Source organism: Dasypus novemcinctus, chromosome 16 (assembly GCF_030445035.2).
Source record: "Dasypus novemcinctus isolate mDasNov1 chromosome 16, mDasNov1.1.hap2, whole genome shotgun sequence".
Taxonomy (NCBI): domain Eukaryota; kingdom Metazoa; phylum Chordata; class Mammalia; order Cingulata; family Dasypodidae; genus Dasypus; species Dasypus novemcinctus.
Genome location: NC_080688.1, coordinates 27,222,644 through 27,250,373, shown reverse-complemented (window position 1 = coordinate 27,250,373; position 27,730 = coordinate 27,222,644). Strand labels below are relative to the sequence as shown.

At 37.5% G+C, this 27,730-nt stretch overlaps 1 protein-coding gene across 4 annotated transcripts in view; it reads left to right on the top strand.

The window, feature by feature from the left end:
• The window catches only part of PTPRM (protein tyrosine phosphatase receptor type M), an 805,217-nt gene that overhangs the window by 329,126 nt on the left and 448,361 nt on the right, over positions 1-27,730 (top strand). For all 4 annotated transcript variants that reach the window (XM_058277381.2, XM_058277380.2, XM_058277379.2 and 1 more), the window contains exon 5: positions 9,420-9,535. In XM_058277381.2, coding sequence (XP_058133364.1) covers positions 9,420-9,535 — 116 coding nt within the window. The remainder of the gene's footprint in view (positions 1-9,419; positions 9,536-27,730) is intronic.

The window sequence follows — 27,730 nt, the reverse complement described above, 5'->3', positions numbered from 1 at the left end:
AAGCATTACACGTAATTTTTTAAGGGATTTCCTATCAAGTTTTCTAAATAGTAATCAATTATTTTGAAATTTTGATGCTCATTGGATTTAAATCATGAACAAGCCTAGATACTCCACATTCAAGTCTGCTTTTCCAAATGGATGCAAAATCTGAATCTCATTTACTCTGCTGCAAAAGCTCCTATTTGGATTCATATTGCTTTATGAGTAGGGATGACAACATTAAAAAAAAATAGCTCTTCTGTTACTAGTGTAGAGTTGCTTATAAAACTGATTTTAATGTAAGGACAGTAAGATGCAGGATCAGCTTGAAATGTGGAGGTGGCTGCACAGAATCACCAGCTCTCTGGCGTAAGACCACCTCTAATAAATAGAGATAATTCTTGTGTTTGGTATGCACGCTAAAAATACATTTTCAATTTGGTGCAGTAATCCTGGTAGGAGAAATTGAAAGAAGCATTTCATCAGCTTCATAATTTTGCCTCCTGTTATTAAGAAGGTTATAAGCTGTGCATATATGGGCGTATCTATTATTGTCCTGTGCTGTATATGTACATTTTAATATCTAATGAGACAAAGAACATTGTGCAACATTTATTGAGATATAATTCACATGCAGTAAAATTCACCCATTTAAAGTATACAATTCAATGGATTTTAGTATATTCACAGACTTGTGCCTCAATCACCACAATCAGCTTTAGAAGATATTCACTACCCCAAGAGAAATCATGAACCCATTGCCCCCAAGCCACAGCTCCATCGCTAGGCAACCATTAATCAACTTTATATGTCTATAGATTTGCTTGTTCCCCACAATTCATATACATATAATCATGTATTATATGGTTTTATGTCCATCCATGTTGTAGCTTGTATTAGAAATTAAGTCCTTTGTAATGCCAAGTAATATTCCATTGTATGTATCTACCACTTTCTGCTTGTCTATTCATCAGTTGAGGGAAATTTGAGTTGTTTTTGCCTTTTGGCTATTTTGAATAATGCTGCTATAAACATTCATATACAGGTTTCTATGTGGTTATTTGTTTTCAGTTTTCTTGCATATATGTCTACTCTTGGGATTGCTGGGTCATAGGGTACCTCTATGTTTAGTATTTTTGGAACTGCAAAATGTTTTCCAAATTGTCTACATCATTTTCCTTTCTGAAGATTTGGATATGAGGGCTTCAATTTCTCCATTTTCTCACTAGCACTTATTACTATCTGTCTTTTTTTATGATGGCCACGCTAGTGAGTTTGAAGTAGATTTAATTTGCATTTCCCTAATGGTTAAGATGTGAACCATCTTTTCATGTGCTTGTAGCCATTTCTATCTCTTTTTTTGGAGTACCATCTATTCAATATCCTTTCCCCGTTTCTTTTTCCTTGGGTCACTTATCTTTTTACTATTAAGTTTTAAGAGTTCTTTATGTATCTGGATATTAGCCTCTTTTCAGACATATGATTTGAAAATATTTTTTCTTCATCTCTGGGTTTACACTTTCTTTATGGCATCATCTGCAGCACAAAAGTTTTAAATTTTGGTCAAGTTCAATTTCTTTCTTTTTTTTAAATTTTCTTTTGTTACTTGTACTTTTGGTGTTATGGCTAAGAAGACTTCGCCTAATCCAAGTAAAAAAATCTCCTATATTTTCTTCTAAAAGCTTCATAGTGTTAGCTCTTACATGTAATACATAAAATTTACTAATTTGAGTAAATTTTTGTATGTGGTGGAAGGAACTGGTACAGCTTCCTCTTTTGCATATAGAGGGCCAGTTATTACACCACCATTTATTGAAAAAACTATTCTTTCCCCATTTAATTTGCATGGCATCTTTGTTGAAATCAATTGGCCATAAATGTAGGGGCTTATTCCTGGTGCCTCAATACTATTCTGTTGATTTTTATTGATCTATATGTCTGTCCTTCTTCCAGTCTTGATTACTGTAACTTTGTAATAATTTTTGATATTGGAAAGTCACCAGTGAATCTTCCAATTTTGTATTTCTTTCAAGATTGTTTTGGCTGTTCTGGGTCCCTTTCATTTCTGTATGAATCTGAGTACCAGCTTGTCAATCTCTGCAAAAAAATAATAAGTCATCTGGGAAATTGAGAGGGATTGCTTTGAATCTGTAAATCACTTTGGGGAGTATTGACATTTTAACAGTATTTCATCCTCTGACTCATGAATAAAGACCTTTATTTAGGTCTTTTAAAATTTCTTCAATTATGTTTGCAGTTTTCAGAGTACAAGTTTTGCACCTCTTTTATTAATTTATTCCTAGTTATTTTATTTTCTGATGCTATTTAAATAGAATTTTTTTCTTAATTTCATTTTCAGTTTGTTCATTGCTAGTATATAGAAATGCAATTGATTTTTATGTATTGATTTTACATCTTGAAACCCTGCTGAAAGTATTTATTAGGTTTAATTGTTTTCTGTGGAGCCTCAGGATTTTCAATACACAAGACTATGTCATCTGGAAGTAATTACAGTCTTAATTCATCTTTTTCAATCTGAATGCTTTTATTTCAATCTCTTGCCTAATTGTCATGGCTAGAACCTCTACTGCAAAATTGAAGAAAAATGTCAAGAACAGACATTCCTGCCTTTTTCCTAATTTTAGGAGGGAAGCTTTCAGTCTTTCCCCATTTAAGTATGATGTAACCTGAGTGATTTTAGTTGATGCCTGTTTGCTGGAAACAAGTTTCCTTCTATTCCTAGTCTATTGTATTTATCACAAAAGGATATAGGAATTTAGCAAAGGCTTTTTTGTGTGTCTATCAGATAATGTGGATTTTGTCCTTTATTCTCTTGATGTGGTCACATTAATTGATAATCAGAGGTTAAACCAACCTAGCATTCCTTGGATAAATCCCACTTGGTCATGGTGCTTCAGTCCTTTCATATATTGCCATTGTTTGTGTATATGGTGTCTTGGATTGTGAAATATAAAAAATTATACCAAATCATGACCCATTATTTTGATGCCAACTTATATACACGATAAGATGAAGAATTCATGATTAATCCATGTGTTGTATATTAGATAAAATGAATGTAAAATATGACTATTCTGCATTATTACTTTGCTAAAAAAATAAGTTAGCACTTTCTTTAGACATTTAAAGATTGCATAGTTCACAAAAAGGCATGCTAAGTTAAAAAAATATTGCTTATTTTAAAACACAGAATTTACCCAAAGTTCAAGTTTTCACTCAGTGATATAGTTGCATAACCACATATTACTTTCCTGCTTCGAAATTTAGATTTTTATGAAGGCTTCTTAAACAGTGTAATTAAAATAATAATTTAAAAGTGACAAATCAAAAAATTAGAATCGTTTTCTAGTTAAGGACAGATCTGTAAGCTTTGGTTGAGAAATGCATGGGACTCAAAAATGTTTCATTTTAAGCATGAAGGAACTTAACTTGGATTCTTCTCCAAAGGAAGGTACTTCTTTTAAGAAGATACAGTAGACCTTATATATAAAAATTATTTGTGTATAAGGCCAAACTTATTTTTCTCTAAGAATGTTGGCTGTTTTTTCACTTGAATATTTATTTCTTTAAGATCCATTCTTTATTTTTGAGCATAACAAAAATAAATTTGGCCTGAAACATGTTAAAAGCAAAATTTCCTGCCTCTCTCACAAGAGTTAGTTGACCTCTGTGGACCAATAACCTCATTTGTATAATGGAGGAAACTAATAGTACTACTTTTCTACAGGGTAAATTTAGGGATTATATGAGTTTATGCATATAACTTAAAGCAGGGCTTAGCACATGGTAAGAGCTCTATGTTAGCTATATTTATTATTGTTATTATTATTATTTTTCTATTAGGTACTATATTCTGATAGGACCACCAGAATGACTTAGCTACGAATTGTAAACTTGAGTAGCTAGACTGATTGGTTTCTTAGATGAGGCAATTTAATAATGCCCATTTTAAAATTTTTAAAAAATGTTTGCAAAATATATCAGCTGTGTGTGTTTGTGTTAGCATGGACAGTACAAGGCTGTTCTTTTAGCTGCTTTTGGACTCCTTGTTTGTGCTGATATGCTGCATAAATAGGAGGAATGTTGACTCTTCTCGCAGTTGGGCAGGCATCCAGCCCATTTTAGCCTATTCCATAATATTAAAATACACATTAAAATAAAAGGGGTTAGGACATAGTCCTCTGTTGTCCCACTTCAGTTTGCACTTTGATCTTGCAAATCACTGTTCTCTGATTTTGTTGCAACGAATTTGATGCAGGCTTTGAAGAATCAATTATTGTAAGACATCTACCAAAAGATTTGCACCTTGGCCAATGATAATTCCTGACTTCAGGATCAAAGGCTGATATGAGATCAATTAATATTTGAAAACCTCTATTCTTTTTAAAACTGCTTTCTTAGCAAGAAGCCACAGAATATGGCAGGAATGAGAAAATAAGATAGTTATACTAAAAAACCTGCTTGGTATTCATGGACGATATTTTGTTTTTAGAACTCCTGCAGGTTTTAGAGGAAAGCTGGCATAGCATTTTGAAAGGGGATCCGGGAGACAAATGGGTCTATAAATTTGGAGAGAGAGAGAAAAAAATTATTTTTGAATATGAGATGAATTGAAATTTTCTGTTCTAAAGGTGTTATACCTGGTGTTACAATTAAAATAGTTTAGTGAGGTTTAAAGAATCTTTCAGCATATGACCCTAACTTTTCTGGCTGTAAATATCTTTTTCTTGGAATTTTTTCCAGTTTTAAGTGAAAGATTGTTTTTTTTAAGTAATAATGGACATTTTTGAGGGCTTTCTAAATACCAGCCACACAAAATGCATTGTCTACATCATTTTGTTTACTCTTCCCACCAGCACCATTAAATGGATACTTTTTAAAATTAATAAATCCCTATTGTACAAGTGAAGAGACAAATCACACTCAGACTTAGGTTAAGAAACTTAGGCATGTATTTAGAACCAGCAAGTAGTAAAAGTATTGATGCTTGAACATAAACATGTTGGAATCTAAAACCCAAAATAATATCAACCTTAAACTGCTCTCCATGCAAAAATAACCCTAGGATTTACAGCACTAGATGGAGGAGAAACTGGGCATCTTAAAACTTTGGAAAGAATATACAGGACTTTCATGTTTATTGAAAAAACTTATGTTCACCATGAGAAGAAGTTTTGACTTTCATGTTCTTGGAAGAAATTCATATGGGAAATAGAATTCCCAAGTCCAGTTTCTGGTTTGTTCTGATGGATGAGTAGTCAATTTTTTTTCATTCAAAAAGGATAATTTATAAAAGTATTCACTCTTATTAGGTTTGTCTTAAATGTCGTCACCTGGTTTCCGTCTAGGGTGTGGTTTTATTATCGTTGCCAGATTATTTTTTCCAACAGTCTTCTTCTTAATGAAGCAATGTTCTTTCCCAGACAAAGGCAATCAATCTGCTGGAATGTAGTTGCAGGGAGAACAAAACAAAAGGATAGCCTGCCGTTTCCCTTCCAAAATAATTCTCCTGAAATGCTTGATAAAGAAAGAACTTGGAAGTTCAAGATCTGAATTTCATTTTCTGAACAGGATTTTTGTCTGTGGGAAGCTTGTTCTAGATCTTCCAAACTAAACTTACTGTAGCTTTCCCCGTGTGTTACTGAGAAAATCTAGAAGCCTTTGAAGGGACTGTTCATCTCTTTCCCATGATTATGGCTGGCTGGGAAATGGGCACTATGGGAAAGAAAATTTCACCTGCTTTTCTACAGCCTATGGTAGGAATGGTAAGCATGTTAGATGTAGTTCTTTTGTTTTGCCCCAAACATCTTGAAATGCCAAGAAGCAATACATGAAAACAAAAAGCAAAATCACCTCACCTTAAACCCTTCTCTTTGAAAAAGCCTAAGACGCCTCAAGTGTAGTGCATAAGAAAATTAAGAGGGATTTTGGGATGCTTGACAGCTTGGGAGGGAGAGAGAAAGAGAGACTGAGAAAGAGGGAGAGAGAGATTGAGAGATAGAGATAGAAGAAATTTTAAGCAGGAAGGAGAAGAAGGATTCCAAGTGGGGTCCTGGGTAAGATGCCCAGGGCCTTTTAAGGCACACGGTAGGACATGGACATTTTGTAATGAATTTTTATGGGAGACTTGATTAACTTTTCACTTTTAGTTGCTCAACTGTGCAGGGCTATACTAGTAGTGATACTCAAAATATTAAACACAGGCTCAGAACTAATACCTCCCTTAACCAAGTGAGGTGAAACCGCTCAATAGTAACCCCCGGTAGCACCTGTTAACCTAAGTCATCGTGGAAAATGGCTACATGCCCAAACACCCTGTCTTAGAAGAGACTGAAGACTCCACCTGCAGGGGTGACCTGTAGCAAGAGGAGAGCAGGAGTAGGAGTCCGGGAGATGGATGGGGAAAGCAGCATGGGAAGCTGCGGGCCTGCCGTGGGACCCCAAACCCCATAGAATTGGATGGGGCAGGAGGTGTGAGCTATGTGGGATGGGCTTTAGTCATTCTATGCGGGTATTCATTAAAGAACACCTACCAGTGGACTGGGGGTTTTAGGCCTTTTGAGGTTACTGAAGTATGTTTCAACATAAAAAATAGTGCAAGCAGTGGCTTAGCTTTCACAATTCAAAGTCCACCGTGGTTGAGTTATTAGTGTCTTATGGTTATTTACTGCTAACTCACTTGTATCACTAGCATATGATTTTCTTTTTGAAAGGGGAGTTTTGGGGTTTTCCACTCTAGAACATTTGAGGGGTGGAAGGATTTATCAAAGCCAGATGGAAAGAGCATGTGCCTGTGGGTTGTAGCATTAGCCAAGGGTAAGAAGGAACTTCAGGTCTGGGCTATTGGCCCAAGTCTCTGAGAACATGGCCCTGTGGATGACAGGTGGGAGGCATTGGTAGTCAACAAGCTGGAGCTTTGCTTGGAGTCCCCAACACTGCCAGACTCCTCTTAGGTCAGCCCTCAAGAGAGTTGAGTAGAAGAGGTGATTAACTGGGCAGGGAAGGGTGCAGAGTATTTACCAGTTAGGCTGCAAGTGACTGCGTTAGAGGTCTGGATTCCTGTCTGCTGATCAGTGAAGGGTCTGCAATCTACCAAGCCTGTGTTGACCCTCCCTTAGATACATAAAGGTCTTTGAGAACTTTAAAATCCACATGATTCTAGAATGAGAGGGTTGAAAGAAAAATTAGAGGGTCAGTTCTACCTCCATTATTCACACCCAATTAGAAGATATTTCTTGAGTGCCTCCTAAGAGCAGGGCACTCTTTGGGAGTCCCCATCCTACCTTCGAAAGGCCACCCATAGTCCTGAAAATTTCACTCCCTTGCTGGGATGCTAATGCTTAGTCAGTTAGAAACCCTTCCTTACCTTAGGGAAATATACCTCTCCATAAATTCTGCAAAATTCAAAGTTAGCTGTGGTTTCTAATTGCCACCCACCCTGATCCTGTGCCCCAGTTTCTCCTTCCCCAGACTAAAGGGTCTACTTTTAGAAAAGACCAAACTGTTCTTCCTAGGACAACAGTTGCCCATTGCATTTAGCATTAAGTGCCATTGCACATACAAATGTGATTAAGATTACAGAGAGCAAGGGGAATCAGCGTCATTTTGCATAAATAGGGGAGAAGATACATGATATTAGGATGGGTGTAACAACAAGATGAGAGAATCCGTGGAAGCATCATGCAGGGGATAGCACTTGTGAAGTGTCTTGAAGGAAGCTAGACAGTGGAACTATTCCAGGGGGAATGGAGCGAGGGCAAAGGCATGCTGGGAGGGCTTGAAGAGATGCTTTGGCCTGGCAATGGTGCCGAGGATTTGAGTTCATACTCTGGTTCTGAAACTTACTGACCAGGAACTCACTAGATCCCCCCCTCTGCAAAATGGTGAAAATACCCACCTCGAGAACATTGTGAGAAGTCAGTGGGAAAGTTTCCAGCATATAAATGCTCAATAAACATTACCTTTCTCCATGTTCTAAGAACATTGGTTTTTTTCAGTTTTTCTGGAACAAGGAGTAGGAGTGAAATTTGAATTACAAAGATCTTTACAAACCATGAAATGATATTGTTCTTGAGCAAGGGGTAATTTGACTAAGTGAAAAAATAGTTCATGGAATTGCACACTAATTTGTTTATATGATCTGATTCATGGTTTTGTGGCTTATCAAGCAGCTATTTAGAACATTGTGCATGTGGAGCATCACAAATACATTGGCGGAATCATTAATGGTTTCCAAATTAGTCATGGAATTTTCCTGTGAATTATTGATATGTAAATGCATTTTCTTCATTCTTTTGAAGTAACCTATTTCTATTCCGAATTATCTTCTGTTCAGACTAACACTAGTGCTAGTTTTGGGGTACCTGATGGTGGGGCACCCTTCTATGAATGGTGTCTAGATGTGGCCTAGGGACATATTGGCAATGGAGAAAAGCTGGTGAGACCTAAAAAAATTATTATCCAGATTTATCTGTCCCTCCCAGAAAATATTGTCATCTTGTTATTTTCCTTTACTAGTCCCCACGCTCTGCTCCCACCCCTGCCCTTTTCTGTTTTTTCCCTCTTTTATCCTTGGTGTGAGGTGAGACTGTTCTTCTGAAAGTAGAAGTTTGTCATTGAAGTTTAAGTCCAGCATGCCACTTGCTGGACACATGTTTTCAGAATAACATAGAAATTGGTCTGTGTTTCTCAGATTCAGTAGAGTTATCCTTGATTTGAACAGCTGTCCCATATAGACAATGCATATTCTGAGGCCTGATGCTGTTTAGCATTTAAATCATTCTTACTTCTTGAATTGGATGTAAGATCAGAAAAAAAAAATGCTTTGCTGTGGCAGTCCCTGCATAATTTCACAGTCTGCCCATAGGGATAGTATTTTTGGTAGCTGGAAAATATCACACAAGTAATGTTGCCTACCAATTAGTTGTATTAAAATATATATTACACACAGCTCTGTACTTGGGTTAAAAAGTTTCCTTGACAACATCATTTAACTTCTTACTGTTCTTTTCATGTTGCTAGTATAAATATCTAATATGTTTTTGTTCAAAACCTCAATTAGGCTTCAGTATAATCTTTATTAATACAAATCTGTTATTATAAGAAGACTGCTGAGCTATGATAATTTGCACAGCAGGAACAATAAAATATCTTCTTTCTGTTTGGTGGTATCCCAGAATGCTTAGCCTTTTCTTTTTCTTTTTTTTTTCCTTTACAAAGCATACCAAAACCACCCATGCTATCTTTCACAATTAGAGTGAACTCTTTAATGCTCTTAAAATCAAAAGCCTTATTTTTCTCCAAAAATGAATGGAACGAAAAGATCTAACATTGCAGACAGCTTCAAAAAAAAAAACCCCAAATATCATAGTTTCAGATCCCCGTTTCTAATATTTTTAATTCTTTCCTTCATGTAGCCAGAACTCCCCATTTCCTGCGGATTCAGAACGTGGAAGTGAACGCCGGCCAGTTTGCCACCTTCCAGTGCAGTGCCATCGGCAGGACCGTGGTTGGTGACAGGCTCTGGTTGCAGGTACCGTCACTCACCTTGAGCAGCTCAAGGGAAGGCCAACGGGAGGGACACGGTCCACCAGCTGCGATTCTGCGTAGGGTTGCTATTGTAGGACCGATGCTCTTGTGTATTTTCTCTTCCTCCTTTCACGCTTTATTAATAAGTGGCCGGATGAATACGAGTCCTTGCTAAGCTAATTATGTTTCTCCAAGGATTTATTTTTAATTTGAATTTTTTTTTTCTTCTTTTTTTCTGCTTGGCAAAAAGGTCTGATTGTCAAATTATTTTTGGAAGAGTATATTAAAGTACCAAATACTTTAGTTTGGCTTAGTTTGTCAGGGCTGCTATGACAAATACCACACAGTGGGTTGGCTTAAACAACAGAAACTTGTCTCATGGTTTTGGAAGCCGTAAGTCCAAAATCAAGGTATTAATAGTCAGTCTTTCTCCTGGAATCTGCAGCTTTCTGCTGGCATGCCGCATCTTTGGGGTTGTTTGCCTTGCTCCACTGCCTCGGTCATGGGCCATTCGGTCTCCTTGTTCTCGTCTTCTGGCTTTCTCTGAGTCTGACTGTAACTGGATTACCTCTGCCTTTAAGCATGCTAGTCATGGATTGAAGCCCAAACTGATACAATTTGGCCTCATCTAAATAGAATCTTTGAAGTTCCTATTCATAAATGAGCCCACACTTTAATAATAACTTATCTTCAAATAACATTGACAAATCGATTCATACCCACAGCGGTGCAGATTAAGACTTGAACATGTATTTTGGGGGGACATAATTATATCCTCAACAGTACCTTATAGGGAACTACTCTTCTTTTTGAGAGAAATCCAAAGAATTTTCCAAAAATAAGTTTATAGGCCTATTTGTGGTTGAACTTTCCACAGCAACAGACCTAGACTTAGAAATTACTAATGGATCTTTTATTGTGAGCATTTAAATATAACTTTTAAAATGTAATCATTTACAATAATTTTACCATCTTTCAAATTCCACTCTAAGCATTTTACATGGAAAATAGGAATTTCATGATTTTAGGATTTCTGTGACAGGATGAGTAGAATGAAATTACAGGTTCTTTTACCCAGAATGCAAGACACTTCTTTAGACTATAGATTCCATATTTCCCCCCATAGTGTTCTCCAATTTCTTTCTTGTTTCTTCCTCTTAATCATTAATCTGTAGGCTTCTCATTCTTCAAAGCATCTTGATGAGTGCTTATGTATTTTTCACTTTTCTTACAAATTCTATAGTTAGGTTTTTGTAAGGTTTCCCCCCAATCTATCATCTGTCTGTCTGTCTGTCTATCTTTCTATCTATCTATCTGTCTATCATCTTTTATTTTTTCTGCCGAGCTGAGAATAATGTTCATGTTTTAAGCCTTCTGTGTATACTCTGACATTCCATGTTGGCTTCTATTGTTTCCTTTTACTCTTTTTATGCCATTCTTCCACCTTCTACTGTATCTCTCTCTTCTGGAGTATAATTTTTTTGTTTTGTTTTTAGTATCAGGGCTGGGGATTGAACCCCATATGTGGGAAGTCAGTGCTCAACCACTGGGCCACATTGGCTCCCCTGAGTTGTTTTGCTTGTTTTGCTTGTTGTTGCTTTTTTGTTTGTTTGTTTTTAGGAAGCACCAGGAATTGAACCTGGGACCTCCCATGTGGGAAGCAGATGCTCAACTGCTTGAGCCACATCTGCTCCCTAGAGTGTAATCTTGATTGTGATGTGTTAAATTTGATCAGCACTCTATAACTTTTAAAGCATTTGTCCCTTTTAACCATCACAACATAAATATAGACAAATAATCATTTGTATGCCTATTATTTCTTGGGAAGTTGGGAGACATTCAAAGGGTCTGTCCCAAGATTAGTTGATTAGCTAGGATTGCCTTCTAGAAAATAGGCTACTTAAGTTCTGGCCAAGACCTCTGCACACAGTGACCCACCATCCTGCCTTGATGTCCTTCTCTGTGTATATCTCCTGTTATCCCTTTTGAAGACTCCCCTACCCAGGAAGGAAGGGTATGTTCTAAATTCATTTTCACCTTTTCCTGTTCTCTAGAAGTTTGTAATCTCCATGCTAAGAGTGTTTTGTCTTTGGTCTTCAGTATTCAACATATTTTTCTTTTTCCTTATTATCCCACATCTAAGTTGTTTCAAATTCTTGATGTTGGGGATTCTGAATTATTTTCTCAATTAGTAGTTTTTTTATATTAAACTCAATCAGAGATTGGCTATCTATGGGAATAATGAACAGGCAATTATTTACTTATTCATATTTTTGCGGTACCAGATCCAAAGATTGAACCCTGAACCTCTTATGTGGGAAGATGGCACTTAATCGCTGTGCTACTTTGGCTCCTCGAGTTGGTTTTTTCATTTGTTTGTTTTGTTTTTAGGAGGTACTGGATATCAAGCCTGGGACCTCGTATGTGGGAACTCCCTCAGGCAGTTATTTTTAATTGAAATTTTACAAAACAATAACTACCTTTTAAAATTAAACTATTCTTATCATCCTAAATTTGATTCTAGGAATATTAATTTTCATAAAAATGTTTGTTCTTGATATTTGTGTTAATATTACTTGAGAGCACATAACATAAAATCTAAGCCATAGCCTCCCAGAGTCATCTTAGATATTCCCAAGAATTTGCTGGCAACTTGAGACCACAATTTCTTCTCTTTGTTTTTTCAACTCTCTGAACTTGGGGTACTCCCACTAAACTTTGAACTCTTGCTTGGTGCTTGGGGATCTCTAGGTATTTCCCATTATAGTGGGAGACTTAATTTTAAAGAGAATTTTTCATATTGAGGTGAAAAACTATCTACTGTTTTGAAGAAAGGGTATAAAAGCAGAATTCTCAGCCCTGGCTCCACTATAGCATGACCTGGGGAGTTCTAACAAAACGTCCTCTCCTATCCCACAGATTCTGATTGAGTTGGCCTTGAGAGTGGCACAGTGATTAGCATTTTATAACAGCTTCCCAGGTGATTCCAATGTGTACCCAAGGTTAAAAATGACTAGTCCTTAATAAAAGACAACACATCTTCAGGTATGGAAAGAGAAAGGAAGACATAAAGTATTACCTTGCCACTGGCTTGTAATATCTTCCCTTTGACTCTCATGCTAAACTTCCCATGGGCCAGATTGCTTTTATTTTTTTCATTCTATTAAATTTGAATTCTAGTGTTGGTAAATGTTTCACCATCCATCTGCCAACGCCTTTCTTGCTATGTTTGACCTATCACAAACGCTGTTTGGCTTGTGAATCTTTGTGATGTTAGAATAATTTTACTATTAAATATTTCATTCCCTGGGTTGGAGAAGCATTTTGTAGGGGGAGGTTTATTTTATTAATAGCTAATGAAAGAAGACCAGTGTCCTTTACTTGCAAGGATGGTTTCTGTCCATCTGTATGTATATGGAGTAGTTTTCCAGTGGGGATGAAACTAATAAATGATGGTCTCTTCCAGTCATTCCTACCCTCTTACTCTAGCCATGGGTCCTTTGACTATGGCCATTCTTTGGAAGTTTGGAGTAAACTAAACCTGTGTACTTTCGTGGAGAGTGAAACTGACGTAAATCTAACTTGCATGAAAACTGACTAGTATCTCTAATCTAGAGGTATGAATGTGGAAATGTCTTCCTTGTTACTGTATCTCTATAAATGTTTCAAAAATGCTTTTCTCCATATCAACTCACTTGAATCCCCCCAAAAATAATAGGATGTAACTGAACAACTTGTTTCTTTACCCTTATTTCACCACCAATTCTTCCACTATGCTATGCTGTTTACTTTTATCCCAAACATAGGGAAATAAGCAATGTGAACTTGACAGTTATTAGAAGAATTTTGATGTGACAAAAATTAACAAGTAACATCAAGGGCCCATCTTAACTATAGGAAAAATATGTATACTACTTGTCCATGTTGATGGCACATCTATGAAAAATGGCTAAGGGTTTAAGTGCTTAAAATAGAGATCAAATGTGATCACTGTCAGAATCTTGAAATAACAACATAACACAAATAAATCTGATGATGGCACTAATGATGAAATGTTTATGATTAACAGAATGTGTTCCATCTGCCTATATTTTCTTTGTCAGATCTGTGGGCCACACAGGTAATTGCCAATATGGAATTGGTTTTAGTAGAATACAACACAACAAAATGAAACACGGTTCATGAGCACCTGTCATTACAATAGCAAAGTACTTAAAATGCCTATGGATAAACTACAGTAGAAAAAGAACATCATAAGAACTGGTTTTATGTAGTACATGACTGATGAATTTCTTTAAGATACCTCTATGTGCTATCAGATATGGAAATCTATGCATATAACATAACGTACAACTGTGTAAAATGCTCAATTACATTTTTTTGTGACAATCATTCATGCACCCCAAACTTGATTTAACCATATTTCTTGTTATAAACTCTTGTTCAGCCCACATCTTGAAAATATCTCAGAGCATGGATGTATCAGATAGTGAGAAAAAATGCAATTCTGGATTTTCTTCTTATACTTCTGCAGTGTTTACCAGTGGGCAGCTTCTATGTTACATGCTTTTATATTCAGTCAATTGCCCTTTTTGCTGTGTCTGATTAAAACTACTATTCTTTCTTCAACTTTTATTCTCCTATATTAGCTTGTTTCTCTTGGGAATTAATATTTGTAATATATATTTCAGCATTTCAATAACCGAAGTAAATAACCAAAACCAACATCAGCATGTTTGTACATCTGAAGATAGTTTGCATATGTAGTATTCCAGGGAACTTTCCTCTTCACTGGTATCTGTCCCAGTTTAGGCAGTTTTTAAACTACTGCTCTAAATTCATCATATTTTTCTGGTTGCCTGGGTTTTTTATTAAATTTGTTTTTATTATAGAAATATATATATATGCACCATAAAAGTTACCATTTTAACTGCACAGTGTAGTGATTCCTAATTATATTCACAATGTTGTACAACCATAACCAACATCTATTATCAAAACTTTCCATACCGCAAACAGAAACTCTGTACCCACTGAACAATAGCTCCCTCTCCCACCTCACCCCAGCCGCTGGTAGCCTCTAATCTACTTTGTGTCGCAGTGAGTTTGCTTATTCTAACCACTTCATGTAAATTGAATCATACAATATTTGACCTTTTGTGTCTGGCTTATTTCACTCTACATGCTGTCTTCAAGGTCCATCCACGTTGTCACACGTATCAGAACTTCATCCCTTTTTAGGATCAAATAATATGGCATCATATTTTGTTGGCCATTCATCTGTTGATGGACACAACTTGGGTTTATTCCACTTTTGACTATTGTGAATAATGCTACTATGAACACTGGTGTACAAAAACCTGTTTGAGTCTCTGCTTTCACTTCCTTTAAGTATAATCCTGGAGTGGAATTGCTGAGTTTTAATTCATTTCTGATACATTGCTAAGACTCTCCCATACCTTGCTTTCCTTAGACAGCCATAACATCAAACTTAGAGATAGGTTGTCTGCTCTCTGTGTCCATTCGTTTGTGTTCTTCTGTGTCTGCTTGCATTCTCGGCAGCACCAGGAATCTGTGTCTCTTTTGGTTGCATCATCTTGCTGAGTCAGGTCTTCGTGTGTACGGCACCACTCCTGGGCAGGCTGTGCTTTTTTCACGTGGGGTTGCTCCTTGCTGGGCATGCTCTTTGCACGTAGGGCTCCCCTTTGCAGGGGACACTCCTGCGTGGCAGGGCACTCTTTGCATGCATCAGCACTGCACATAGGCCAGCTCATCACACAGGCCAGGAGGCCCTGGGTTTGAACCCTGGACCTCCCATATGGTAGGCAGACACTCTAGCAGTTGAGCCAAATCTGCTTTCCGAATTTTCTCTTGACAGACTTTAGCAGTCCCTATCAATTTTAAATGGCTTACTTTTATAATCACAAAATCATATAATTTCCGAATTTGGAATACTCCTCAAATCTTAATAAGTTCCTCATTTTACTTGAGAAAACTGAAGCCCAGAAAATTTAGGAAACTTAAACATAGCCGTTTATTATGACATGTATTAAAGATACTTCCATTTTGTGAAAGTCAATTTAAAGTATGTTCATTTATTTACTAGTTAATGAATTTTGTCATTTGGGCATTTTTCATCACTGATTGAGTGAACTTGCATACCAAATAATAGTAGCCTTTCATCCAATATTCTCTGATTTCCTTGAAAATATCTTGGTTAACTTTAGAATCCATCATAGGATATTACAAATGCATTTTACTTTTTGAGCAAACGGAGTGTGGCAATTTTGGAATAAGGCACTAGAATAGCATCTTAGAAATAATTTCATAATATGGATCAATTCACAGAAACAGGAAGGGAAATAGTAAGGGGTGACTATGAAGCACCCTATTAAAAACACTAATACAATTTGGCACCTAGAATAGTACCTGCCATGGACCACATGCTCAGGAAATACCTTTAATGGCACTTAGCTTACTGACTGCCTGAGAAAGTTTGCATCTCCCCCAGGGGAATCTCCAGAGCCCACAGATGGACCAGGAGAACAAGTACAAAGGAAACCGTTTCTGTCTTTCTGGGATGCTTGCTTTCAGTCTTTAGTCTATCTCCAGAGGGCAGCTCTTTGATAAAAAGGGATCTAAAGAATCTGGCGGTGTCTCTTCTGCTGTTTCAGAATATACAGCAATTTCATGCCGAGTTGCAAAAACCAGTTAATATAAACAGGCATGTGTTAGGGTAATTTTAATTCAGAAGCAAATGTGGTCAATATGTCATCTTTCATCAGTCCTCATATCTTGTACCCATTTTGGAGTCTTTTTATTCTCTGTTGGAAAACTTTTCCTCTAATTCTTTTTTTTTCTTCTTTGCATAGGACTTCAATTAATTTAAAGGAAATGGAACTAGACCTCTTAAAAAGATAATGCATTTTTTGAGTTCTTACTCTGATAAGAGACATCATATGAAGGAAACCTACCCCACCCTCTTGTTAAAAGAGGAATATAATTCAATCTGAACTCTTAATTTGAGGAACTTAATATTCTAAAAAAAATATTCACTTGAGGTTCAATTTTTTCTTATAGCTGTCGGCCTAAAGATAATTTCTTTTGAGAATTTGATATGTAAGTCCACTTAGTTGACTATGAGCTGCCCAACTGTGAAAAAAAGTATTTTTCACCAGCAAAATAAATTACTTATACTCCTTTTTCTGAGCTCTGTTAGTTTTAGACCATTTTTCTGAGAGAAAAAGAAAAATTTTGAGATTTTATAATATAAAATGATTTTTATAAGGACAGCTACTCTGATCTACTATAAAAGTTGGCTCGTAAATGAATAAAAATTGTACAAATTGTACTAATAGTATTTATACTACTGTGCTTGGAATAAAAACCATGTTTGGAATAAAAAATAATTACAGTTTTTTGGTTAGGCATTACTATGTGCTCCATACTTTGCTAGGTTATTCTCAGTATTTTTTCTTTCACAAGCCATACAAGAACTCTATCTTATACCCATTTATAGATGAGGAAACTTAGGCTCAGGAAGATTAAGTGATTCTCTCATTGGCTAATTGCTAGTAACAAGTTGAACCCAGCCATCTAACTCCAGAATTTATTCCCTTAATGATTATACCATATTATCACTTGTATAGTACAGCAAAAGATATTTCTTAATGGATTTATAACTATTTATGTAGTAATTTAAATGGTAGCCTTTATCCGAGTTTAAAATTAAAATTGTATTTATATGTGTGGAATGCTGCCTTAACTTTTTATGTTCAGGAATGCATATATTTAGTCAACCTTCCTTGTGGCTTTTAGTTTCATTTATAGATTGTGAGGCAAAAAAATCACAACTGTATGTCAGAATAATTTCATTATTATGTATAAAAGCCAGAAAATGGTTTGAAAAGAAGTAAAATTATGGTTCCCTTGGCAAGCTTAACTTGGGTATCTTACACCATATATATTAAAGCCTAAATTTCCCATCACAGAAAATACCAGGAATGTGCAAAGGAGGGCTGTCTTCAGTTGCTATAGGAACCATTTGCTCTTTAAAATTTTGAGTGGTTAAAATCCTATCCATTATTGTTTTAGTCAGTTAAATATACTTATATATGATATAACATTGAACAGTCAGACAAACCACTGAAAGTCTGTGTGGCGTATGCTATTATGTTTTACTGAAAATGATTTTGGATTACCGTAATTTAAAGGCAACACTTTATTTTGTATTGATGAAACAGTATTATATGTCTAGGGAAATTCTGGGAGAAATTAATTAATCAATTTTGCTTTGTGATATTATCAGAAAAGATGTAAGGAGCTGATGTTTCATTCAGGATGCAAGGGAAATGCTCAAGTGCAAGTGAGCTTTCTCGTCAATGGTAATCTTACGTTCTCTGGTCCAGGATTTGAAATTGTCCTTTGAAAGTTGCGGTCAGTACAGTTCCCTCTTGAGGGCTGAGGAGAAAGGCATCAGCTACTAACTTTTAGGGCCACTTGCTTTGGACCTAAGATCCACAAATCCTCTGAAAGCATTTGCTCTCTCTTTTCTCCTGTTCTTCAAAAGGTTCTTTTCTCCTCCTTTCTCTTGCTTCCAAGTGCCGGAGGCAATACTATTAGAAGAGAAGGCAGAGATGGCCCTTGCTCTGGAATTCCTGTGCTTGAGAATACAAAGATTCTTTATCTCTTCTGCTTCCTTTTAGCAATCTGGGCCTGGACGTGATGGTTCTGGGGGAGCTGGGACACTGTTAAGGTTGCTAATATTTTCCTCTTCTGTCTCTTCTGCCTGGAAGGGGAGGAACAAATGAAGAAAAAATTTAACTACAATGCTTGGTATGCAGAGTGGCTCTGAAAGTCCTAGATGGTCTTCAAAATGTTAGTTTGGAAATACGTCCATTGAGGTGAGAGAGGATAGTTCAATTAAGTCTTTCCCAGACTTGGAAAGAATGGTGGATTTTCATTTCAACAATTGCTTCAAGAGCACCTAAGTGGAGGAGAGCAAGCCATGCTCCTTCCACTGCTTGCATGATGCAGTTTGACATGAAGCATTGACATCCCGGGCTGGCACACAGAAGCAGCCTGGACAATTCCAACAGAGGTAGAGCTTAGAAATTGTGGCACAGACTGTTAATCTCTTCTGCATCTTTCCTACCGATAGAAATGCCTTCCTTCCTTCCCTTTAGTCAAAGGAAAGGGAATTGGCTACTGCCCAGCACAGTAAAATTATGTTTGTTTCTATTAGAAGAACTGATGCCCACTAAGCAGAAAGGACAAGTGTCAAATTAATGGACTTCGGCTTAGTCTTAAGATTTGAGAACCAGTTATTCCCTTCACTCTAGAAATTTCTATCACATACTTGCTGTGTGCTAAGTGTATGGGTATTGGCTAGGTACATGTTGCTTCAGGAAAGGGCTGCTCCCACATGGACAGGCTTTCCTTTGCCAAACTGCCTTTTCTCTTCTCTTCTGGTGGTACCTTCACCATATAAATGATGGGATTGTTTTGCAGGAAGTGAATGACACCTAGATAAAATTCTTCTTGATCAGTATAGCATTGGAGTGTTTCTAAGGCAGAAGCAAAAGTATATGTTTTCCTTGGGAAATACTTATTGTTAAAATAGCTCTTCAAAAGTACAAAAATGAAGGCTCATTTTGATTTGCTCCTTTGAAGAAAACTTTCTTTCTTTAGATTTTAAGTGGAAATTGTCAACCTATGTAGGGGGTAGAAAGAATAATGTAATCAACTTAATGTATCCAATCATCCAGCTCCAAAAATTAACAGGAGTGGCTCATCATTTCATCTATATTCCTACCTGCTTCCCCTTGGATTATTTTGATGCAGAGTCACTCTTCAACTTGTGAACATTTCAGTATATTTCTCTAAAGCAGGATCAGCAAGCTTTTTCTGTAAAGGGTCAGATGGTAAATGTTTTAGACTTTGTAGGAGAGACAGTCTTGGTTGCTTGTTGCAGCCATGAAAGCAACCAGACAGCACACATATATGAGTGCACATGGGTATGTTCCAATACAACTTTATTTATGGACACTGGAATCTGAATTTCATGTAATTTACATTATGTCAAAATATTGCTCTTTTGAATTTCCAACCATTGAAAGATGTAAAAACCATTCTTTGCTTGTGAGCTGTACATCAGGAGGCAGCAGGCTGGAAACAGCTCTCAGATCATGGTTTGCCAATTCCTTCTCTAAAATACAAGAATCAAAGAACAATGGCAACATAATCACTATCTAAGCACTAGAAAATATATAATCAGCGTTCAGATTGCCCTGACTCTATTATACATTCTCTTTGCAGTTTGCTTGAGTTGGGGATGAAATTAAGTTCGCACTTTGCAATTGGATGAGTCCCTTAAGTCCTCTCTATCTTTAAATTCTCCATCAATTTCCCCCGTTTTTATGGCAGTGGTAATTGTTGCTGAAACTGTGTTTGTCCTTAGTTTCTCTTATTTTGCGTTTTGCTTGTCGCCTTCCTGTAATGTCATTTAATATGTTCTGACTACTGTGTTTCTTACAAATTGTGTCTCTTTTCAGTCTATCAGCCACTGAGGACCATGGCCTAGATTCATTCATTAATGATCAGTGTAGAATAGTGATATTCCAGTTCTGTCAGTACTTTTTTTTTGGTAGCTGGAATATCTCTAAAAAGGAAATACTCTCTCATGTCAACTATTTGGTTGCCCTGGTATATAAATCACAAAAGGAAAATGGTAAAAATTTTTGACCCATTGTCTGTTTTAGCAAGTTTTTCAAAATAATAAGATGATTCACTGGCATCATTTAAAAGTGGCCAATTTGGTTGTGATATTATTATTATTGTTATCATCATCATCATCATCATCATCATTCTGTAGTTTTAAACACATCCAATATGTTTAACTCTGTTATTATCTTTATGCTGCTCACATTTTCTATCCCTGGACACTGGGGTTTACTCATGCTGGGTCATCCTGACCTGAGTCCTCTCTGATGGCTCCTTGCTTTTTGGTGTGACAACATGTGACATGTTCCTGGCTTATATTTTCCATTTTCTGCTTTAGACCTAGAATCAGCCATTTCCCCAGGGAACCCAAGTTCTTTTCAGTGGGAAAATGATCATTAGGAATTATGATCTGAGTGTTAAAGTTACACCTTGCAACTGGCTTATTGTTTCTGGATCTTTCCATTCATTGGGGCTAGGATATATCTGCTTGCATGCTTACACACATTCAAAGATCAAAGGTATCCTGAGCTCATGCTGCTAATTCCAATTCCAATTCAGGACTGCAGGGTTTCTAGCGTTCTTTATCTTGCATCTCTCTCTTCCTTCAACTATGTTTTCAGAGAGGTGTTTTAAGGCATATTGAATGAGGAAAAAAGCAAAGTTGTGTAGGCTAATGATTAATTAGCTTAGTATTTCAGATCATAAATGATAACACAGGCACTGCCATCCCTCTCATACTAGAGTACCTTAATTTTAGCTTTGAAGCAAATGGGGTTGAGTGTTAGCCTGGCAAACCCAACCCTTTACCCTAACAGGAAACAGCCATCAGTGTCGGGCTCCTTAATTTCTTGTGACTAGGTTAATCTAAGCAACAATTGAGTATTTGCTTTTAGGAATAAAGAACTACTAATTTCATTGGTATCGCCACTGAATTTATTAGGAGTATCCTATATTATTTCAGTGAACTTAAAACATTTTAAAAAGTTGGTTAAGTATTGTGATCTCCATCAAGAAACAACAAAAAAAGCTGGAATGTAATAAAAACATTTATTTGATGTGTTAGAATTATTATATTTTGGGGAAACAGTTTCATGTAGTGCCCCAAATTATAACCCCAGAGGGCATTTAAAGGGAAGAAGAGGAAGAGGAAGGAGGAGGAGTTAATTCGGGGATATTTTAGAAATAAGTTTTGTTTTCCCAGAAAGGGAAGGTTTTTCTTTAAGTTTTTAAGATTCACTTACAATATAGTTTTTGGGAGTGGTACAAGGACCTTTCTGTATGTAGAGCTCTCTGACTCCATTTTAAATCTCTCAGCCTACTACATTTTGTTCTATTTCCTTTCACAGTTATTATACCTATCTGATGAAAGGAGCTATGACTAAACATCAGGCTGAGGTTCTAAATCTCTATAATTAAATTCTACTTGAACCTGCCTAAACGACGGGCACCTGTGTATTACTTTGGCTATCTCAATATACATTAGCCAATTAAAGTATATTGCCAATATATATTCATTATATAATGATTAGATCATTGAGAACTTCTGGTAACTATTCTAAATTGATAGATATTTGAGTTACCTTGTTTATAGCCCAGTAACTCAAAGGTTCACCCTGTCTTAATTTTTATTTAAAATAAAACTGTGGGCTCTAGAAAGCAATTTTGTTGAGGCACTCAGTTACTATTGGATTTAGATTACATAAGATGCTTTAAACAAAATTTCTCCAGGCCCTGCTGACCTAATTAGTGATCCCAGTGGTAAGAATTTCAATCACATATTTGAAAGGGGAATAATGCAGACTCTTTTTCCTATTGGATATGTGAATGTGTGATTTAATCCCCTCCCGTATGGCTCAGGAAGGTGGCGGCCCCGCTCAGGTCTGAGCCTGTTCCCTTAGAACTGCTCCAAAATGCCTGGGATTGATTAATTTCGCCCAAGTGCTGCTAACTTCCCATACCTCAATTTCTTTCAATCATTGCTCTGATTATCCTGAAACTATTTCTGAAAGATTTAATACGCATCTTTTTGCTAGTAAATTACTGCTCATTTAGAAGTCCTAGAGTTAGTCCATTGCATAAAGAAGGCTGCACGTCTAATTGAAATAACTATCAGGACTTCTTTTTCTAGCTTGCTCAAATTGAAATATGGGCCCGTTTAAAGAAGCTTTTCTAAAGAGCTCTACTTAACCCTCTAAGATCATTTCAGCCCAGGTGTTGCCATTGTACCTGTCCCATAAAGTTAACAAAAGATGGGGTGATGATTTCTCCAGCACCCCCGGACATTCAGTTAACGTGCTTTGCATCCGGTATAGGGTTTTGTTTTTTTTCTGTTCCAAACAGTTGTGCCCTAGACACAAGGAACTCTCATATTCTAAAGAAGCATCTGAATTTGCCCATCATTACTCTACCCTAATGCTATTAAGAATATAGAATTTGCGTCCTTGGCAAGACCGCGTCTATCTGTGAAAAGGGGGAGGAGACTGGCAGATACATTTGCTATCTTGACCCGATGTACGTTTTCCTCACTGTTTTCCGCTAAAATAGCAAATAGGTTCTCCGTGGGCCGCTAGACACTCAGTGGTCCCCTCGAGATGCTGAGCTCTTAGCCACTTCTGCACACTCCTGTCAAGGTGGGAAGGCAGGAGAGGAAAGATGGCGCAGTGCCTTCCCACGCCCTGCTAGCTCAGAGACGGGCGCCAGACGCTGTGTCCTGGACTTTCCAATTGCATTAGGACCTGAGGAAGGGAATCTTGGCATCAAAAGGCATCTAAAACTTAACTTGTTTAGTCACCCATTCAATGCTCAAACCCCCTTTACCATCTTCATCAAGCCTGCCCCTGATGTGCCAGGCATGTTTATCGTGTTAGATATAGAACAGTCAGAAATCTGGCCAAGACCCTGCCTCTCTGTTGCTTGTATCTAGTAGGCGGAGATGGACAAGGGCCTAATAAATATGCAGCGTACACAGCACATAGCAGGTTAGAAAGGGATCGGTGTTCTTCAAAAAGGAAATGCTAGGAGAGGTTAAAGGGGTCAGGATGGCCAGGTTGGAGCATGTTTTAGATTTAAATGTAGAAATCAGGTCAGGTCTCATAGAGAACGAGTCTAAACAGTGACTGGAAGGAGGGGAAGGAGTGAGCCATGTGGATATTGGGGTAAGAGCATTCCAGGAGAGGGGATGCAGAATCCCCAAGGAAGGAGCAAGCTGTTGCAATAAAGAGGCAGCATGAAGCCAGGTGTGGCTGGAGCCCAGCTAGCAAACAGGGTGGTCAGTGATGGTTGTGTGTGCTGGTGGGAAGGAGTGGTAGTGTGCATTCCAGAGCTCATTCCAACACCTTGGCTTTTATTCCAAAACCTAAAAAAACGGAATGTTTTCCACATATAATTTGATAGCCCAAACTGCCCCCCACCCCCCTTTTAAAAATTCACTAGGTGGCAAATCTTGACCTGAAGGGATGGAAGCTAATTACGATCTATATTTTTCCTCCTTGGAGCCAAAATCCCTATCTTTTGTTGCAGAAATATCAATGCATCTGATTATAGGGTGCTGCCCCAGATCCTTCTCAAGATGCCGTATAAAATACAATGCACACACATTTTTACAATCTAAAAAAAGAAGTCTGAATCTCAAAGCAGATTTTACCCCCAGAGTTCAGATAAACGACAGGGACCAGAACGAGAGCCCCAAGTCTGGTTCCTGTTTCACGTGCCTCTCTTTTTTACTGGAGGGTGACTGTTTTCTCTCTTGGGTCTTCTGGTCCCCAGCTCTTAGCAGCTCTTTCGGTGCCTTGACCATGAAGAAGATGAGTTTTTTCTGCGTCCTGCCCACTTCTGTCTGAACAAGCCCACCTCACATACCTCCTCCTAAAGGGAGTTCTCAGATGGAAGGCTCTCCCAACACAGGGAGGTGGGAAACCACCTGTCAGATACTTTCTGTCTACTAGTACAACAGAAAGGTGAATTCGGTTTTTAAAAAATATCCACCGCACAATCCTGACATCCCTTTTAATGGTGAAAGTACTCCCCAGCCATGCCTCCCGCTGTCTGTTGATAAAGTCTGGTTTCACAAGGGTGTATAGGATTGTCATATATTTTCATTGATTCTTCCTAGTTCCAACTTTGTGGCTATCTTTTTATCTCCTTTTTGAAAAATATTCACATATTTATTATAACACATTATTATTATTTTTTAAAGAAGCTTCAGATTACATAGATGTTACATTGAAAATATAGGGAATTCCCACATACCTTACCCCCTGACCCCCTGCTTTCCCCATTAACAACATCTTTCATTAGTGTGGTATATTTGTTACCATTGATGAACACATATTAGGCAGTGTGACTAACCATGGTCTATAGTTTACATTATGGTTTACACTTTGCACCACATCATTTTATAGGTTTTGACAAAATGTATAATGGCCTGTATCCATCATTGCAATGTCGTGCAAAACAATTCCAATGTCCGCAAAATGCCCCGTGTTCCACCTATTTCATCTATACGTTCATTCACTGCCGACTGTACTTTGGCAAGCACATCTTCTATAACTTCACCACGTCACGAACACACCTGTAAGAGAAGTCAGAGGTAAGGAGACAGCCTTGTGCCAAACCACCAGGATGTACTTCAACACGGATGTTGACAAGCAGGTGTGGACTCTGAGCAGTCACAGGTTTCTAGTCCATCTTATTTCCTAGTGTTTATCCTATTTTGCTCCCATCTTGACCACAAAGGTATCATAGCGGATGTTGCAGCAGATGCCTTACTTTGTCTTCCTCATTTCCTAGTTGTCCAAGAAATATGATCTGACACTTACAGAAGGATGGGCGAGCTCACTCCCCTCTTCCCTCCAACCTTCCCTCTCTCCTCTCTCACTCTTACACACACACACACACACATACACACGAGCGCTTTGAGGATGGTGCATCATTTCTCCTTGATTAACCTAGATATGAAATGCTCCTTTATTCCTGTTACCTAGTGATTGCCCTTATGTAGAAACCCAAGTTTCTGTTGGGCCTGACAAATTTTTCAGCATCAGGAATCAAGGAGAATATTAAGTGAGAAATGTCAGGATTTCAAAGGAGGAGAATCAATGCCATCTAAGGAAGGCATCTTTTCTTCCATTTTTAACTGTCTTTCTCCTTCGTGCTCAGGAGTTTCACTGCCCTCCTCCCTGAGCCTCTCCCTGTTCTCATCTTACTTGGATCACTGCTTCTGTGCTGACCCGCCTCCATCTTTCTCCCAATTTTCTCTCTTTCTTTTGGACTTTCCATCTTTTCGCTATTGTGGCCCCTTTTCTATGTTACACTTTATGCTTTTTCCTCTTCCTTCCTTTCTTTTTTTTCTCAGTCTTCCCATCTTTCTTCCCCTTGTTCTCCTGTCTTCTTCAGTTTTAAATCCCCCATCTTTTTTATTCAGGTCATTTCATTCATCTTAAATTAGCCTACAATAGTTTCCCATCTTCAGTTAGCTATTTTCACTTACATTCCAAAGTACGATTTTCTGCTTCTACAAAATTACTGATAATGCCGTAAATTTAAATGATATGCATCAATCTGAGTGGCTAATTTAACAAGATATTTTAAAATTGCCTTGTGTCTCTAATTCTAAGTATACATTTCAGGGTACTACATGCTCTTCAGTTAAATTATCTTAAGCACATTTAATTTTACTTAATTTGGTCTTTATATCCCATTTTTTGGGGGGGAAATGTACACTTGTTAATATTGAAGGTGTGAATTTTAAGGAATATCCTTGCCTTGTGCAGACTGCATCTCAGAAAATTAGAGGGAATTTATTATTCTTGAAATTATTAAAAATTTATCCTTCTTGATAATTTTAATTTAAAAATGCTATCTCTTAAGAAAAGTACTGAATTTGTTTTGTAAAACCCATGGGTGTGATACTACAAAAACAAATAGAAATATTCCTGTTAATATTTGGTCTCTTATTCAAGATAAGCTGAGATTTTTTTTTCCTCTTATCTAATGGTTTTGAAATATTGGTGTAAGGAATCCAAACTCTGTCCTGCATTTATAATACTAACAGGATTTGGAAAATAATTTGCTTTTAGTAGTCATCTCTGAGCTCATTAAAAAACAGAGTTCTCAGAAATAGATGCTAAATTTCTGGGATATTTTTTCAGTCATTCACCAAAAACACTTTAACATGTTCATTCTCTTTGACCTGACAATTTTACATTTTAGAACCTTTTTCCAGAAAATAGGCTGTATTTTGACATAATTTATTAGTAAAAAAATATAAATAATCTAAATGTGTAGCAATAGGGAAATATTTACATAAATACTGATTGCAGCCATAAAGTAAGAAACATGAAAAAATACATATTTTAAGTATCTAATGATATGAAGAATTCTATAGCTATTAAACAAATATAAAGCCATAGAGAGAGAGAGAAACTCCATTTCAAAATTTTTTGCTTAAAATTATATATAATGTAGAAAATAAACTACTATATGCTAGAATATTGATGATGCTTATCTAAGAGGTGGGATTATGCAGTTTTAAAATAATATCCTTTTTTAAAATTTCCTGTATTTTAAGAAAGATATTCTATGGTAAAACAGTGAATTTAAAAATCATTAAGGGAAGCGGCTGTGGCTCCATCAGTTGGGCTCCCGTCTACCATATGGGAGGCCCTGGGTTCACATCCTGGGGCCTCCTTGTGAAGGCAGGCTCGCCCGCACGCTGTGGAGAGCCGCCTGGTGTGCAAGCGCCACGGCGAGCCGACTCAGCAAATGACACGACAACAAAAAGGGAGACAAGCAAAAACACAGAAGAGCACGCAGCAAATGGACACAGAGAGCAGACAGCACACAAAAAGCCACAAGGTGGGGGGCAGGGAAATCATTTCATTAAGAATATACTTTTGGGAAGCAGACTTGGCCCAGTGGATAGGGCGTCCGTCTACCACATGGGAGGTCCCCAGTTCAAACCCTGGGCCTCCTTGACCCGTGTGGAGCTGGCCCACGCACAGTGCTGATGCACACAAGGATTGCCGCGCCACGCAGGGGTGTCCCCCGCGTAGGGGAGCCCCACGCGGAAGGAGTGCACCCCATAAGGAGAGCCACCCAGCGCGAATTGCAGCTTGCCCAAGAATGGTGCCGCACACACGGAGAACTGATGCAGCAAGATGACGCGACAAAAAGAAACACAGATTCCCGTTGCTGCTCATAAGGATAGAAGCGGTCACAGAAGAACACACAGCAAATGGACACAGAGAGCAGACAACTGGGGGGGGAGAGGGGAAGGGGAGAGAAATAAATTAAAAAATAAATCTTAAAAAAAAAGTACACTTTTGTGCAGTCTTTGCACCATGCTGGAATATCAGTGTATCTTGTATCTCAAAGACCTCTGTAATATACTGCTTTCTGGATGCTGTATTTGCTGCTCCCATCTTGCTTTCCTCCTCTGGTCCTGCTTGGACAGATTGCATCTACTTGCATCACTGAT